Source organism: Zea mays, chromosome 5, assembly GCF_902167145.1.
Source record: "Zea mays cultivar B73 chromosome 5, Zm-B73-REFERENCE-NAM-5.0, whole genome shotgun sequence".
NCBI classification, from domain to species: domain Eukaryota; kingdom Viridiplantae; phylum Streptophyta; class Magnoliopsida; order Poales; family Poaceae; genus Zea; species Zea mays.
The window spans coordinates 12881552-12898567 of record NC_050100.1 but is presented as its reverse complement, the minus strand read 5'-3'; the positions used below and the strand labels follow the sequence as shown (position 1 = coordinate 12898567).

General features: G+C 45.1%; 1 protein-coding gene across 1 annotated transcript; it reads left to right on the top strand.

Annotated features, from left to right (window-relative positions):
* Positions 1-15276: 15276 nt before the first annotated feature.
* Positions 15277-16412, top strand: LOC100280642 (oleosin 18 kDa). Its single transcript, NM_001153560.1, has one exon. It carries the CDS (start codon positions 15380-15382, stop codon positions 15938-15940), a length of 561 nt encoding a protein of 186 aa, NP_001147032.1. The 5' UTR covers positions 15277-15379; the 3' UTR covers positions 15941-16412.
* The last annotated feature ends 604 nt before the right edge of the window (positions 16413-17016 follow it).

Sequence of the window (17016 nt, the reverse complement as noted above, 5' to 3'; positions counted from 1 at the left end):
TTCCTTAACCCCACTCAAGTTCAATTAATTCGTGGTAATCCTAGATACACACTAATGACTCCCGAGGAAGTTATCGGGAATTTTGTGAGCTTTGAATGTATGATCAAGGGCTCAAAGAAGATCAACGAGCTTGATGATCCCTCCACATCCGAAGCACAACCGGTGGCATTCAAGGCGACGGAGGAGAAGAAGGAGGAGTCTACACCAAGTAGACAACCAATCGATGCTTCAAAGCTCGACAACGAGGAGATGGCTTTAATCATCAAAAGCTTTCGCCAAATCCTCAAGCAACGGAAGGGGAAGGATTACAAATCCCGTTCCAAGAAGGTTTGCTACAAGTGTGGTAAGCCCGGTCACTTTATTGCTAAATGTCCATTATCAAGTGACAGTGACAGGGATAACGACAAGAAGGGCAAGAGGAGAGAAAAGAAGAGGTACCACAAGAAGAGGGGCGGCGATGCCCACATGTGCCGCGAGTGGGACTCCGACGAGAGCTCCACCGACTCCTCTGACGACGAGGACGCCGCCAACATCGCCGTCACCAAGGGACTCCTCTTCCCCAACGTCGGCCACAAGTGCCTCATGGCAAAGGACGACAAGAGGAAGAAGGTTAAATCCAAATCATCCACTAAATATGAGTCTTCTAGTGATGATAATACTAGTGATGAGGAGGATAACTTGCGTACCCTTTTTGCCAACCTTAACATGGAACAAAAGGAAAAATTAAATGAATTAATTAGTGCTATTCATGAAAAGGATGACCTTTTGGATTCCCAAGAGGACTTCCTAATTAAGGAAAATAAGAAACATGTTAAGGTTAAAAATGCTTATGCTCTAGAAATAGAAAAATGTCAAAAACTATCTAGTGAGCTAAACACCTGTCATGGCACTATTGCCAACCTTAGAAATGAAAATGCTAATTTAAGTGCTAAGGTTGATTCTCATGTTTGTAATATTTCAATTCCCAATCCTAGAAATGATAATGATGATTTGCTTGCTAGGATTGAAGAATTAAACATTTCTCTTGATAGCCTTAGGATTGAAAATGAGAAATTAATTGCTAAGGCTAAAGATTTTGATGTTTGCAATGCTACTATTTCCGACCTTAGAACTAAGAATGATATGTTGCATGCTAAGGTTGTAGAATTAAAATCTTGCAAACCCTCTACATCTACCGTTGAGCACACTTCTATTTGTACTAGATGTAGAGATGTTGATATTGATGTTATGCATGATCACATGACTTTAATTAAACAACAAAATGATCATATAACTAAATTAGATGCTAAAATTGCCGAGCATAACTTAGAAAATGAGAAATTTAAATTTGCCCGAAGTATGCTTTATAATGGGAGACGCCCTGGCATTAAGGATGGCATTGGCTTCCAAAGGAGAGACAGTGTCAAAGTTAGTGCCCCTCCTAGGAGATTGTCCAACTTTGTTAAGGGCAAGGCTCCCATGCCTCAGGATAACGAGGGTTACATTTTGTACCTTGTCGGTTACCCCGAGAGCAAAATAAGGAGGATTCACTCTAGGAAGTCTCACTCTGGCCCTAACCATGCATTTATGTATAAGGGTGAGACATCTAGTTCTAGGCAACCAACCCATGCTAAGTTGCCTAAGAAGAAAACTCCTAGTGCATCAAATGAACATAGCATTTCATTTAAGACTTTTGATGCATCTTATGTTTTGACTAACAAATCCGGTAAAGTAGTTGCCAAGTTTGTTGGGGGCAAACACAAGGGATCAAAGACTTGTGTCTGGGTACCCAAAGTTCTTGTTTCTAATACCAAAGGACCCAAAACCATTTGGGTACCTAAAGTCAAGAACTAAAATTGTTTTGTAGGTTTATGCATCCGGGGGCTCAAGTTGGATACTCGACAGCGGGTGCACAAACCATATGACAGGGGAGAAGAAGATGTTCTCCTCCTATGAGAAAAACCAGGATCCCCTACGAACTATCACATTCGGGGATGGAAATCAAGGTTTGGTCAAAGGTTTGGGTAAAATAGCTATATCCCCTGACCATTCCATTTCCAATGTTTTTCTTGTTGATTCATTAGATTACAATTTGCTTTCCGTATCTCAATTATGCAAAATGGGCTACAACTGTCTCTTTACTGATGTAGGTGTCACTGTCTTTAGAAGAAGTGATGATTCAATAGCATTTAAGGGTGTGCTAGAGGGTCAGCTATACTTGGCAGATTTTGATAGAGCTGAACTCGACACATGCTTAATTGCTAAGACTAACATGGGCTGGCTCTGGCATCGCCGACTAGCACATGTTGGGATGAAGAATCTTCATAAGCTTCTAAAGGGAGAGCACATTTTAGGATTAACCAATGTTCATTTTGAGAAAGACAGAGTTTGTAGCGCATGCCAGGCAGGAAAGCAAGTTGGAACCCATCATCCACACAAGAACATCATGACGACCGACAGGCCGCTTGAGCTACTCCACATGGATCTATTCGGCCCGATTGCTTACATAAGCATCGGCGGGAGTAAGTATTGTCTTGTAATAGTGGATGATTATTCTCGCTTCACTTGGGTGTTCTTTTTGCAGGAAAAATCTCAAACCCAAGAAACCTTAAAGGGATTCTTGAGATGAGCTCAAAACGAGTTCGGCTTAAGGATCAAGAAAATTAGAAGCGACAACGGGACGGAGTTCAAGAACTCTCAAATCGAAGGCTTCCTTGAGGAGGAGGGCATCAAGCATGAGTTCTCTTCTCCCTACACGCCACAACAAAATGGTGTAGTGGAGAGGAAGAATCGAACTCTATTGGACATGGCAAGGACCATGCTTGATGAGTACAAGACTTCGGATCGGTTTTGGGCCGAGGCGGTCAACACCGCCTGCTACGCCATCAACCGGTTATATCTACACCGAATCCTCAAGAAGACATCTTATGAACTCCTAACCGGTAAAAAGCCCAATATTTCATATTTTAGAGTCTTTGGTAGCAAATGTTTCATTCTTGTTAAAAGAGGTAGAAAATCTAAATTTGCTCCTAAGACTGTAGAAGGCTTTTTACTAGGATATGATTCAAACACAAGGGCATATAGAGTCTTCAACAAGTCCACTGGACAAGTTGAAGTTTCTTGTGACGTTGTGTTTGATGAGACTAACGGCTCTCAAGTAGAGCAAGTTGATCTTGATGAGATAGGTAATGAAGAGGCTCCATGCATCGCGCTAAGGAACATGTCCATTAGGGATGTGTGTCCTAAGAAATCCGAAGAGCCTCCAAATGCACAAGATCAACCGTCCTCCTCCACGCAAGCATCTCCGCCAACTCAAAATGAGGATGAAGCTCAAGTTGATGAAGTAGAAGAACAAGCAAAAGAGCCACCTCAAGATGATGGCAATGATCAAGGGGGAGATACAAATGATAAAGACAAGGAGGATGAAGAGCAAAGGCCGTTACACCCAAGAGTCCACCAAGCAATCCAACGAGATCACCCCGTCGACACCATCGTCGGCGACATTCATAAGGGGGTAACTACTAGATCTCGTGTTGCACATTTTTGTGAGCATTACTCTTTTGTTTCCTCTATTGAGCCACACAGGGTAGAGGAAGCACTCCAAGATTCGGATTGGGTGATGGCGATGCAAGAGGAGCTCAACAACTTCACTAGGAATGAGGTATGGCATTTAGTTCCACGTCCTAATCAAAATGTTGTAGGAACCAAATGGGTCTTCCGCAACAAGCAAGATGAGCATGGTGTGGTGACAAGGAACAAAGCTCGACTTGTGGCCAAGGGATACTCCCAAGTCGAAGGTTTGGATTTCGGTGAAACCTATGCACCCGTAGCTAGGCTTGAGTCAATTCATATATTATTGGCCTATGCTACTTACCATGGCTTTAAGCTTTATCAAATGGACGTGAAAAGTGCCTTCCTCAATGGACCAATCAAGGAAGAGGTCTATGTTGAGCAACCTCCCGGCTTTGAAGATAGTGAGCATCCTCACAATGTCTATAAACTCTCTAAGGCGCTCTATGGGCTCAAGCAAGCCCCAAGAGCATGGTATGAATGCCTTAGAGATTTCCTTATCGCTAATGGCTTCAAAGTCGGAAAGGCCGATCCTACTTTATTCACTAAAGCTCTTGAAAATGACCTGTTTGTATGCCAAATTTATGTTGATGATATTATATTTGGGTCTACTAACGAGTCTACATGTGAAGAATTTAGTAGGATCATGACACAAAAGTTCGAGATGTCTATGATGGGGGAGTTGAAGTACTTCTTGGGATTTCAAGTGAAGCAACTCCAAGAGGGCACCTTCATTAGCCAAACGAAGTATACTCAAGACATTCTAAACAAGTTTGGGATGAAGGATGCCAAGCCCATCAAGACACCCATGGGAACTAATGGGCATCTCGACCTCGACACGGGAGGTAAGTCCGTGGATCAAAAGGTATACCGGTCGATGATAGGTTCTTTACTCTATTTATGTGCATCTCGACCGGATATTATGCTTTCCGTATGCATGTGTGCAAGATTCCAAGCCGACCCTAAGGAAGCTCACCTTACGGCTGTAAAACGAATCTTGAGATATTTGGCTTACACTCCTAAGTTTGGGCTTTGGTATCCTAGGGGATCCACTTTTGATTTGATTGGTTATTCGGATGCCGATTGGACGAGGTGTAAAATCAATAGGAAGAGCACATCGGGGACTTGCCAGTTCTTGGGAAGATCCTTGGTGTCTTGGGCTTCAAAGAAGCAAAATTCGGTCGCTCTTTCCACCGCGAAGCCGAGTACATTGCCGCAGGCCATTGTTGCGCGCAATTGCTTTGGATGAGGCAAACCGTGCGGGACTACGGTTACAAATTAACCAAAGTCCCTTTGCTATGTGATAATGAGAGTGCAATCAAGATGGCGGATAATCCCGTCGAACATAGCCGCACTAAACACATAGCCATTCGGTATCATTTTCTTAGGGATCACCAACAAAAGGGAGATATCGAGATTTCTTACATTAACACTAAAGATCAATTAGCCGATATCTTTACCAAGCCTCTTGATGAACAAACTTTTACCAAACTTAGGCATGAGCTCAATATTCTTGATTCGCGCAATTTCTTTTGCTAAATTGCACACATAGCTCATTTGTATACCTTTGATCATGTCTCTTTCATATGCTATGACTAATGTGTTTTTCAAGTCTATTTCAAACCAAGTCATAGGTGTATTGAAAGGGAATTGGAGTCTTCGGCGAAGACAAAGGCTTCCACTCCGTAACTCATCCTTCGCCGTCGCTCTGCGCATCATCCGTCTTTTTGGGGAGAGTTCAAGGCAAAAGGACTTCGTCTTTGGTACAATCTTCACTCATTTATTTATGACCAAAGGGGAAGAAAGTACTTCAAGGGCTCTAATGACTCCGTTTTTGGCGATTCATGCCAAAGGGGGAGAAAATATTTGCCCAAAGCAAAAGGACCGCACCACCACCTAATTTTAAAATTGGAGATTTTCAATTGGTAAATTTCAAATTGGTATCTTATAGTGTTCAAATGGGGGAAGTAGTATTTCAAAAATGATATATCAAAACCCTCTTGAACACTAAGAGGAGGATCTCATTTAGGGGGAGTTTTGTTTAGTCAAAGGAAAAGCATTTGAAACGGGGGGAGAAAATTTCAAATCTTGAAAATGCTTCGTAAAATCTTATTCATTTACCTTTGACTATTTGCAAAAGAACTTTGAAAAGGATTTACAAAAGAATTTGCAAAAACAAAATCTGTGGTGCAAGCGTGGTCCAAAATGTTAAAAATGAAGAAACAATCCATGCATATCTTGTAAGTATTTATATTGGCTCAATTCCAAGCAACCTTTGCACTTACATTATGCAAACTAGTTCAATTATGCACTTCTATATTTTCTTTGGTTTGTGTTGGCATCAATCACCAAAAAGGGGGAGATTGAAAGGGAATTAGGCTTACACCTAGTTCATAAATAATTTTGGTGGTTGAATTGACCAACACAAATAATTGGACTAACTAGTTTGCTCTAGTGTATAAGTTATACAGGTGCCAAAGGTTCACAACAAGCCAATTAAAAAGATCAATGTTGGGTTCAAAATAGAGAGCTAAAGGCATCCCGAAAGGCTCTCTGGTCTGGCGCACCGGACTGTCCGGTGTGCCACCGGACAGTGTCCGGTGCACCAGGGGACTTCGCGCTGAACTCCTCAGCCTCGGGAATTTTCAGAGCTGGCGCGCTATAATTCACCGGACTGTCCGGTGTACACCGGACAGTGTCCGGTGCTCCAAGAGGACGCGGCTCTGGAACTTGGCAGCCTCGGGAATTCACAACGGCTGCTCTGCTATAATTCACCGGACATGTCTGGTGTACACCGGACTGTCCGCTGTAACTGCGGGGCAACGACTACTTCGGCGCCAACGACTACCTGCAAGTGCATTAAATGCGCGCCAGCACGCGCAGAAGTCAGGCACACCCATGCTGGCGCACCGGACACTCTACAGTACATGTCCGGTGCGCCACCGGACATCTAGGCGGGCCCAGAAGACAGAGCTCCAACGGTCGGAACCCAACGGCTTTGGTGACGTGGCTGGCGCACCGGACATGTCCGGTGTACACCGGACTGTCCGGTGCACCATACGACAGTCAGCCCCACCAAACGACTAGTTTGGTGGTTGGGGCTATAAATACCCCCAACCACCCACCATTCATTGCATCCAAGTTCTCCACTTCTCAACCACTTACAAGAGCTAGGCATTCAATTCTAGACACACCCAAGTGATCAAATCCTCTCCAATTCCACACAAGGCTTTAGTGATTAGCGAGAGAGATTTGTCGTGTTCTTTTTGAGCTCTTGCGCTTGGATTGCTTCTTTTCTTTCTCACTTGTTCTTGTGATCAAAACTCAATTGTAACCAAGGCAAGAGGCACCAATTGTGTGGTGGCCCTTGCAGGGAAGCTTTGTTCCCGTTTGATTGAGAAGAAGAAGCTCACTCGGTCCGAGGGACCGTTTGAGAGAGGGAAAGGGTTGAAAGAGACCCGGTCTTTGTGACCACCTCAACAGTGAGTAGGTTTGCGAGAACCGAACCTCGGTAAAACAAATCCACGTGTCACACTCCTTATTTGCTTGAGATTTGTTTTGCACCCTCTCTCGCGGACTCGTTTTTATTTCTAACGCTAACCCGGCTTGTAGTTGTGTTTATATTTGTAAATTTCAGTTTCGCCCTATTCACCCCCCCTCTAGGCGACTATCATCTACGACGCGCCGCCGTTGCTCAACTAAACGATGACCAAAGCATCTCTGACTTCAAGATGCTCTTGTTGCACTGCGATGGTGGCGGCGGAGGGGAAGGTTGGTGGTTGGGGGGAGACAACGACGGTTAGGAATGGTGGTGGTGCATTAGAGGGGTGGCAATGTGTAGGATAACGAGGAGTCGGTGGCTTAGCCTATGAGGGGATCGCGGGTGGAGCCATGATTCATGAGTGAGAGATGATTCAAATAAGTTAGGTCGTTGGTGAAAGTCGCCTAGAGGGGGGGTGAATAGGCAAATCTGAAATTTACAAACTTTAAGCACAACTACAAGCCGGGTTAGCGTTAGAAAGATAATCGAGTCCGAAAGAGGGGCGAAAACAAATCACAAGCAAATGAAAACCGGATAACACGGTGATTTGTTTTACCGAGGTTCGTTTCTTGCAAACCTACTTCCCGTTGAGGCGGTCACAAAGACCGGGTCTCTTTCAACCCTTTCCCTCTCTCAAACGGTCACCTAGACCGAGTGAGCTTTTCTCCTAAATCAAATGGGTCACTTAGACCCCACAAGGACCACCACATAATTGGTGTATCTTGCTTTGATTACAAGTGTCTTGGGAACAAGAATGGGGAAGAAGAAAAGCGATCCAAGCGACAAGAACTTAAATGAACACGAAAATCTCTCTCTCACTAGTCACTAAGTGTTTGGAGTGATTTTAGACTTGAGAGAGAATTTGATCTCTTGTTTGTGTATTGGAGTGAAGTCTAGAGCTCTTGTATTGAATGTAAATGGCTGAAAACTTGGATGCCTTGAAGTGGTGGTGGTTGGGGGTATTTATAGCCCCAACCACCAAACCAACCGTTGGGGTTGGGCTGCTGTCGATGAGCGCACCGGACAGTCCGGTGCGCCACCGGACACTGTCCGGTGCGCCAGCCACGTCACCCAACTGTTAGGGTTCTAACGGTTTCGACCGTTGGAGCTCTGACATCTTGGTGCATCGGACAGTCCGATGCCGCACCAGACAGACACTGTTCACTGTCCAGTGCGCCTCTGGCGCCTGCTCTGACTTCTGCCGCGAACTGTAGCTCTGTCAGGGCACTGTGCAGTTGACCGTTGCGCGAATAGCCGTTGCTCCGCTTGGTGCACCAGACAGTCCGGTGGCACATCCACAATAACTAGACAGTACTTACTCCCGCCGATGCTTATGTAAGCTATCGGGCCGAATAGATCCATGTGGAGTAGCTCAAGCGGCCTATCGGTCGTCATGATGTTCTTGTGTGGATGGTGGGCACCAACTTGCTTCCCTGCTTGACATGCGCTACAAACCCTGTCTTTCTCAAAATGAACATTGGTTAGTCCCAAAATATGTTCTCCCTTTAGAAGCTTGTGAAGATTCTTCATTCCAACATGGGCTAGTCGGTGATGCCAGAGCCAACCCATATTAGTCTTAGCAATTAAGCAAGTATCGAGTTCAGCTCTATTAAAATCAACTAAGTATAGATGACCATCTAATACTCCCTTAAATGCTACTGAATCATCACTTCTTCTAAAGACAGTAACACCTATATCCGTAAAAAGACAATTGTAGCCCATTTTGCATAATTGAGAAACTGAAAGCAAGTTGTAATCTAAAGAATCTACAAGAAAAACATTGGAAATAGAATGGTCAGGTGATATAGCAATTTTACCAAGTCCTTTGACCAAACCTTGATTTCCATCCCCGAATGAGACAGCTCTTTGGGGATCTTGGTTTTTCTCATACGAGGAGAACATCATTTTCTCCCCTGTCATGTGGTTTGTGCACCCGCTATCAATAATCCAACTTGAGCCCCCGGATGTATAAACCTACAAAACAATTTAGGCCTTGTTCTTAGGTACCCAAACGGTCTTGGGTCCTTTCACATTAGAAACAAGCACCTTGGGTACCCAAACACAAGTCTTTGAGCCCTTGTGTTTGCCCCCAACATATTTGGCAACTACTTTGCCTGATTTGTTAGTAAGCACATAAGAGGCATCAAAAGTCTTAAATGAAACATTAGATTCATTTGATGCAATAGGAGATTTCTTTTTAGGCATTTTAACATGGTGGAATGCCTAGAGCTAGATGCCTCACTCTTATACATAAAAGCATGATGAGAGCCAGAGTGAGACTTCGTAGAATGAATTCTCCTAATCTTATGTTCGGGTAACCAACATGATATAAAATATAGCCCTCGTTATCCTGAACCATGGGAGCTTTGTCCTTAACAAAGTTAGACAATTTCTTAGGGGCATCAAGTTTAACATTGCCTCCCTGTTGGAAGCCAATGTCATCCTTAATGCCAGGGCGTCTCCCATTATAGAGCATGCTCCTAGCAAATTTAAATTTTTCATTCTCTATCTCATGCTCATTAATTTTGCTAGTTAGTTGTGCTATGTGATCATTTTGTTGTTTAATTAAGGCTAGGTGATCATGAATAGCATCAACATTAATATCTCTATATCTCATGCAAATAGAAACATGATCAACAGTGGATGTAGAGGGTTTGCAAACATTTAATTCATCAATCTTAGCATGTAAAATAGCATTCTCATTTCTAAGATTGGAAACAATATCATTGCAAACATTTAAATTCTTAGCCTTATTAATTAATTTATAATTTTTCAATCTTAAGGCTAGCAAGAGATTCGTTCAATTTATCAATCTTAGCAATTAAACTAGCATTATTCTTTTTAAGATTGATAATTGAATCATGACAATCATTTGATTTTTCCACCTTAGCAAATAAATCATGGTTCTCATTCCTAAGGTTGGAAATGGTGTCATGGCAAATACTAAGCTCCTTAGTCAAATTTTCATTCTTAGCCACTTCTGAGCATAAGCATTTTTTACCTTAACATTCTTTTTATTTTCCTTAATAAGGAAGTCCTCTTGGCTATCCAAGAGTTCATCCTTCTCATGAATAGCACCTATCAATTTATTTAATTTTTCTTTTTGTTGCATGTTTAGGTTGGCAAAAAGAGCAAGCAAATTTTCTTCATCATCACTAGAGCTATCCTCATCACTAGATGTTGCATATTTAGTGGAGGCTCTAGATTTTACCTTCTTCTTTTTGCCGTCCTTTGCCATGAGGCACTTGTGGCCGACGTTGGGGAAGAGAAGGCCTTTGGTGACGGCGATGTTGGCGGCGTCCTCGTCGGAGGAGTCGATGGAGCTCTCATCGGAGTCCCATTCCCGACACACACGGGCATCGCCGCCCTTCTTCTTGTAGTACTTCTTCTTTTCCTTCATTCTTCTCTTCTTGTCGTCGCCCCTGTCATTATCACTTGATAATGGACATTTAGCAATAAAATGACCGGGCTTACCACACTTGTAGCAAACTTTCTTGGAGCGGGGCTTGTAATCCTTCCCCCTCCTTTGCTTGAGGATTTGGCGAAAGCTTTTGATGATTAGCGTCATCTTCTCGTTGTTGAACTTGGAGGCGTCGATGGGGAGCCTACTTGACGTAGACTCTTCTTTCTTCTCCTCCGTCGCTTTGAATGCGACAGGTTGCACCTCAAGTGTGGAGGTGGCGCCTCGCTCAATGATTTGTTTGGAGCCTTTGATCATCAATTCAAAGCTCACAAACTTTCCTATAACCTCCTCGGGAGACATTAGCTTGTATCTAGGATCACCACGAATTAATTGAACTTGTGTAGGATTAAGAAAAATGAGTGATCTTAGAATAACCTTGACCATTTCATGGTCATCCCATTTTGTGCTCCCGAGGTTGCGCACTTGGTTCACCAAGGTCTTGAGCCGGTTGTACATGGCTTGTGGCTCCTCTCCTTGGTTGAGGACGAACCGACCGAGTTCCCCCTCGATCGTCTCCCGCTTGGTGATCTTTGTCACCTTATCTCCTTTGTGCGCGGTCTTGAGCACATCCCAAATCTCTTTAGCACTCTTCAACCCTTGCACCTTATTATACTCCTCTCGACTTAGAGAGGCGAGAAGTATAGTAGTGGCTTGGGAGTTGAAGTGCTGGATTTGGGCAACTTCGTTCGAATCATACCCTTCATCCCCTACGGATGGTACCTGCGCTCCAAACTCGTAGTAGACCACTTTCTTCATCTTCTTCTTCTTATCGCCACTCCAATCCGACTTGACGCAGGGAGGTGATTCCTCCCTTCCTTTGGCACCAGACTCCTTTGATGGAGCTCTCCCGCGGCTTGTGTCGGTCTTCATCTCCCTCTTGGCGGATCCTCCCGACATCACTTTGAGTGGTTAGACTCTAATGAAGTACCGAGCTTTGATACCAATTGAAAGTCGCCTAGAGGGGGGTGAATAGGCAAATCTGAAATTTACAAACTTTGGTGTCTCTTGCTTTGATTACAAGTGTCTTGGGAACAAGAATGGGGAAGAAGAAAAGCGATCCAAGCGACAAGAACTCAAATGAACATGAAAATCTCTCTCTCACTAGTCACTAAGTGTTTGGAGTGATTTTGGACTTGGGAGAGGATTTGATCTCTTGTTTGTGTCTTGGAGTGAAGTCTAGAGCTCTTGTATTGAATGCAAATGGCTGAAAACTTGGATGCCTTGAAGTGGTGGTGGTTGGGGGTATTTATAGCCCCAACCACCAAACCAATCGTTGGGGTTGGGCTGCTGTCGATGGGCGCACCAGACACTGTCCGGTGCGGCAGCCATGTCATCCAACTGTTGGAGCTCTAACATCTTGGTGCACCGGACAGTCCGGTGCCACACCGGACAGGTACTGTTCACTGTCCGGTGCGCGTCTAGCGCCTGCTCTGACTTCTGCCGCGAACTGTAGCTCTGTTAGGGCATTGTGCAGTCGACCGTTGCGCGAATAGCCGTTGCTCCGATTGGTGCACCGGACAGTCCGGTGGCACCCGGACAGTCCGGTGGCACCCGGACAGTCCGATGAATTATAGCGAAGTGCGCCTGGAGAAACCCGAAGGTGAAGAGTTTGAGGACGATCCTCCCTGGTGCACCGGACACTGTCCGGTGGCACACCGGACAGTCCGGTGCGCCAGACCAGGGTTCTCTTCGGTTTATTTTGCTCCTTTCTTTTGAACCCTATTTCGTATCTGTTTATTGGTTTGTTGAACCTTTGGCACCTGTAGAACATATAATCTAGAGCAAACTAGTTAGTCCAATTATTTGTGTTGGACAATTCAACCACCAAAATTATTTAGGAAAATGTTTGACCCTATTTCCCTTTCAGTTGGATTTGAGTGGGTAATAGAAAGAAGAGATTTAGACCGATCTCGTCTCTTGGTTTCAAAAGATGGAATGGTTCTGAGTATATTTGGCTGGGTGCATTTAAGAGAGGTAATAAAGACCGGGGTGCACACTTGTTTGGGTGGTTATTGCAAAGTTTGAAATGATGCCTTGTATAGGGGTATAGATGTGATTTAGTGAAAAAAATAAAAGAGGAGTCTTACCTTACCTTTATATTTTACAAATAGACCGGTCAAACTTAGAAATTTTGATCAGATGGAAAGATTTCTCATAATTCCACCAAGCCTATCCTTCAACCTATCATCCCAATAGTAAACGCAAGTGTTTGACTATTGGCCAAATTATATCATTATATGTGTCTTACTTTCTCTCTATTAATTCCTACATAACGTAATCTCTACTACTTATTAAGGCGGTAGGGGGTAGGCTGCCATTCCGTGTTCTGCCATTCCCATTCTCATTCCCCTCCCCGGCTCCCCGCAAAGCCCATTCCCATTCCCGGCTGTCATTCCGTGTTCTGCCAGTGTTCTACCATTCCTATTACCCCTCCCCGCACTGTCTTTCTCATTCCTCCCTCCCCGCAAATCTCATTCTCATTCCCACGTGCATCCCACGCCTAGCTAAAATTAAATTAAAAAAACACAAATGTGGCCTTATTCCCATTCCCACGTGCATCCCACGCCTAGCTAAAATTAAATTAAAAAAACACAAATGTGGCCCTCTCTCTAATGGGATTCAAACCTGCGACCTCTCAAACACCTATGCTCGTAGCTACCACTACACCGCATGCGTGTTTATGTCAATATCTGTTACAATAACAATATCTACTACATCTCTCTAAAAGCCCACCTGCTACCTTTGCACAATGTGTAGTAGTAGATAATTATCAACGAGATTCCTGAATTATATTTTTGGATGGAGGAAGTAGTATTTAAAAAAGAGCCTTGCATGCAATTTCTTTTGTTTGAATAATGTTTTCAACTTAAATTATTTTTTTATATGTGTGACATTTATTCTTCGTAATATTTTTTCCATGGATCTGACATGTGAGTCATTTTCATAAACCAACACCAAAGATGAATCCATGTTTCTTACTTGGAAACCCCGAACAAACACCACTGGCAGGAGGCGCTCACGTTGGCGTCGCTCATCGATGACGAGAAGAAGCTTGGCGACTGCCAGTTCGACCTCTGAAAGCAGTACTACGTGGCCGCATGCGTCGCTGTGTTCGGCAAGCTCCGCCGCAGCCGCCGCTTGGACGCGGTCCAGAGCGGCTGCACCGCGCTGTCCATCTTCAAATAGGGGGACCTCATGGTCGTCGCCAATGTCGGCGGCTCTCGGGTTGTTCTGGGCACCGCATCCGACAATGACGCTGTCACACCGTCCAGCTCATCATCCACCTGAAGCTCAACCTCCCACGTAAGTCACTACTGACCGACCATGAATTCTTGTGCGCTGGGACGACGGCCGTTGCTGATGTTGTGTGAGTGTCCTCGAACAAGATTTATGTAGAGGAGTAGCACATCCGGTGGTGCAACGGCTAGGTGTACTACCTCGCTGATGAGCCCAGGGTGCACTTCGTTTGGCAGCCCAGCCAAGAGTCATCGGTACTCGCGATGTCGTGCGCGTCCGACGACTACTATATCAAGGACTATGACGTCATCTTGACACCAGAGGTGACACAGAGGAGGACCAACAACAATAACCACTCGCCACCGTCGGTCGGTCTGCCTTTAATTCTCTTCGCAAACACATACACTTGCTTTTTTGTTTAAGCAAGCGTGTATGATGGTGCGTACCTGATGACTGACAATGTACGAGGGAACTTCTACCGGCAGGTGTAACACGTGCTCTTCAATGATAAGATCATGCAAATCGTGTCATATATCGAAGCCTGCATGATACTGATGGTTGAAATATAGTAGTGAAACAGCTAAATTAAAATAACAAAATTTATGTATGGCTAGGATTACAAATAAATTATAAAATATTTTTTTATAACAATATAAGACACATTTTGTATATAAGTTATTATATTATTATATGTTTCTGTTGCAACGCACGAGTACTCACCTAGTATATCCATAGGCTTTTGATCCTCTACGTCGAGTTTTTGCTTGCATGAGAGTCGACCTCTTCTCTTTTATCCCTTCTTCTCTATCTTAGCATTTGCTCGATCAACTGTAAACTAATTATTATACGTACTTCAAGTCATATTGAAACCAATGGCATTTAAAAAAGTAACCATCTGAATGGAAATATCAAGCTAAATAAAGAAGTTACGGGAGTATGTGCTGAGAAAACCTAGACACATTCAGAGAAGTTACCAAGCAAGCCTTAAATAACAATTTTTGGTGCTTTATTGCAGATAGATACTCCTATAGGTTGGAGAGAAGGGCGGCGATGCTAATGCACCATGCATGTGTGTCTGCCCATATACTCTATCTTATCTGAATCCTACCAAACTCTTTAATTTGACTCTTTATGAATGGAATTCCCATATGAATTCTATAACACAACAGTACGACGTCTACTGGAGCATACTGCCAAGCACGCTAGCCGACGGCTCGGCGACCGTCTGAGGCTGTCCATGCATGCAAATGTGCACACATGTACGCCCCTTTTAGCGCTGGCATGCACCCACGACCACGACACGGCTCCCGTGGCCGTGAATCTGACATCCCGGGACTCCCGCCTCCGGCCGCGCGTGCCGTGTCAGCCTCCATCGAGCGGTGTACTCCATGCAAGCCTCGACCCGGGCCACGTACCCCCCTCCCCTCCGCTACGTGTCACCGCTCTCGTCACCTATATATGGCGGTCTTGTCCAGTCTTTCCACTTAACTACTCCGTCACTTTGTTTGCAAAGCTCCTCCTCGATCCATCGATCACTGCACCGGCCGGCGGCACCGCGCTCGCAGGGGCTAGCCAACGAGACGGCAGCAATGGCGGACCGTGACCGCAGCGGCATCTACGGCGGCGCCCACGCCACCTACGGGCAGCAGCAGCAGCAGGGAGGAGGCGGGCGCCCGATGGGTGAGCAGGTGAAGGGCATGCTCCACGACAAGGGGCCGACGGCGTCGCAGGCGCTGACGGTGGCGACGCTGTTCCCGCTGGGCGGGCTGCTGCTGGTGCTGTCGGGGCTGGCGCTGACGGCCTCCGTGGTGGGGCTGGCCGTGGCCACGCCGGTGTTCCTGATCTTCAGCCCCGTGCTGGTCCCCGCCGCGCTGCTCATCGGGACGGCCGTCATGGGGTTCCTCACGTCGGGCGCGCTGGGGCTCGGGGGCCTGTCCTCGCTCACGTGCCTCGCCAACACGGCGCGGCAGGCGTTCCAGCGCACCCCGGACTACGTGGAGGAGGCGCACCGCAGGATGGCGGAGGCCGCGGCGCACGCGGGCCACAAGACCGCGCAGGCAGGCCAGGCCATCCAGGGCAGGGCGCAGGAGGCCGGCGCCGGGGGAGGTGCAGGTGCCGGCGCTGGCGGCGGCGGCAGGGCTTCCTCGTAAGCAAGTCATCCATGCATGGATTATGGATAGATGCGCGCGTGCGTGTCTATCAGTATCAGCAGCCAGCAGGGTCGTCGCGGAATGCTGTGTTCCTGTACGTGTGGGTGACCGTCCTTCCGTCCTTCGTCTTTCTCCCCCCGAGTGTGTGTTACGTATGTCCTGGTGTTCGTCGTGTGTGTTCATCGCCGCTCCAGTTGAATTCCGGTGTCTGTTCATCGCCGCTCCAGGTCGTAGATGTGAATATACTTTGCTAGGGGAATAAGTGATAAGTCTGTCTGGAAGGTAATGTTTGAGCTTTGCTAGTGTGGCTGGGCACTCTGGTCACTGGTTGTGTTGTGCATGCATCAGCTGTATGATCGTCGTCTGTTGTGGAAAATTGGTCAATGTATTCTCTTGCTGAATAATTTGTGACATCTAATTGTTATGTATCGTCTCTTTGCTGAATAATCAGTTTCTGATTTATCTTGCATTATTTTGAGAATGAAATGATGATGGTAGCTCAGTCTGCAGCTATTCGGGCGCACACTGGGTGGCTCACTGTTTGGCCACCCAGTTACTTACGTTTAGTGTTGTGGCCCACTGTTTTGCCACCCAGTTACTTGAACGTTGTTTTATCGTAAATTTGAGTATTATTAAGAGAAACATTCAAAAGAAAATCATCTCCAACGAACTCTATGAATGCCTCTTTAAATTTTATTCATCAACCTTTGCTCTATACTTTTAGGCTATTTATTCCTCACTCTCTAGTTTTATATAGCCTACTTCATTTTTATATAGCTTACTTCACTCGCCTTGGATTAGTCTACTTTTCTCTCGTGGTAGAGAGTAACAAAATTAATAAATTTGGTTAATCTTATGAGCTGAGTTGCTCTATTTCATCTCCTATTTATTTTCTATTTCATCTTCTATTTATTTTCTTTTTAAGCTTACTACAAAAATAGTGTCATCTCTCTTATTTATTTTTTATTTTAAACTCTACTATTTGTCTCCTATTCATTTTTTATTTTAAATTTTACTAGTATCATCTAAAGTTTTACATTCTCTAATTACTAAAGACGGTCTTACGAAACATCTAA